The 1,127-nt window shown below is 35.4% G+C and overlaps 1 protein-coding gene across 1 annotated transcript in view; it reads right to left on the bottom strand.

The window, feature by feature from the left end:
* LOC113827801 (DENN domain-containing protein 11) overlaps positions 1 to 1,127 on the bottom strand; it is a gene marked incomplete at its 3' end in the record, with an annotated part of 25,688 nt that continues 24,561 nt past the window's right edge. Inside the window, 2 exon segments of the mRNA XM_070126342.1 lie at positions 1 to 589; positions 869 to 1,127. The exon segment at positions 869 to 1,127 is cut by the window's right edge and continues 6 nt beyond it. Of these exon segments, the coding sequence (XP_069982443.1) occupies positions 198 to 589; positions 869 to 1,127 (651 nt within the window).

Here is a 1,127-nt window from a genome sequence, read left to right as displayed (position 1 = left end):
CAGGAGAATACAAGTTTTATCACAGTCATTATCAATGTCAACTTTTATCCCAAGTTGTTAGTATTATCTTATTCCAGTTACTTATAAAACTTATCCAGGATGAGAGTCCTAATAATGCTACAACGTAACTTAAAAGTAAAATCTAATGCTTCTCCGAACCAAATAGCATTATAATTGTATCCTACCTGATATCTTAATCAATAATTACATGGACAACACTTCCATGAACTCTTCCTTGTCACTATGTCAAAACCATGAGTCAAGGCTAATTCTGATACAAAAGCTCTATCATGTTGAGGATGAAGGCCCATAGATTCTATGTGATGCCTCTTTAATACATTGTCATCGTTTTGACTAATCATATACAAGGTAGAAAATATCTTGTTATTTAACTGTGAGAAATAGTTGATAAATTCTTCTACTGAATTCCTTGAACTTCGTGCAATACACTGTAACTGGGCCAGTCGTTTCCGATCTTGTGCAGTTATTGTGAGCAAGTGGCGGATTGAGCCAGGAATGCGAATATTCTGATTATCCACATATATGTCCAACAGTCCTGTCTTCTCTTCAAATATCTTTTCAGTTGTGCCTGAAAGATTATTAGAACAATTTTTAATGATTACCAATTAGACATTACTGAAACTTAATAATACAGTGAAGAACATATATAACAGACAAACTAATAAAAAGTTTAAAACAATATTCATTGGTCCTAGTTGTATTGACATCCCAGCAGTTTTACCTTTTTAAATATAAAACTGCACATGCTTCAAACTCAATACATATGCAAATAAAAACAAAAATCAATAACTTCCGAAAATCACTTCCTTTCCTATTGCTTACTTAACTAGTGAACTAAGTAACTCACATGCTATGTAGGCATGCTGTTCTTGCAGTGTCTCTACATCAGCTATGTTGACATAATATAGTGGACGCAATAGCTGAGAAGGCAGACCGGGCGTAGTGTGTGATCCAAGAAGAGATATACAGTGTACTCTAGAGCACAACATGCCAATTGGAGGAGGTGAGAAGAGCAAAATGCGTTTGCAAAGTAATGTAGCTCTCCACAGTACCAGCAACTGTTCGCCATATAACTGGAGTAGGTTTTCAAATCCCTCACCATGACC

Source organism: Penaeus vannamei, chromosome 10, assembly GCF_042767895.1.
Source record: "Penaeus vannamei isolate JL-2024 chromosome 10, ASM4276789v1, whole genome shotgun sequence".
Lineage (NCBI taxonomy): Eukaryota > Metazoa > Arthropoda > Malacostraca > Decapoda > Penaeidae > Penaeus > Penaeus vannamei.
The sequence above is the reverse complement of the archived record's forward strand: the minus strand, read 5'-3'. Positions and strand labels throughout refer to the sequence as shown.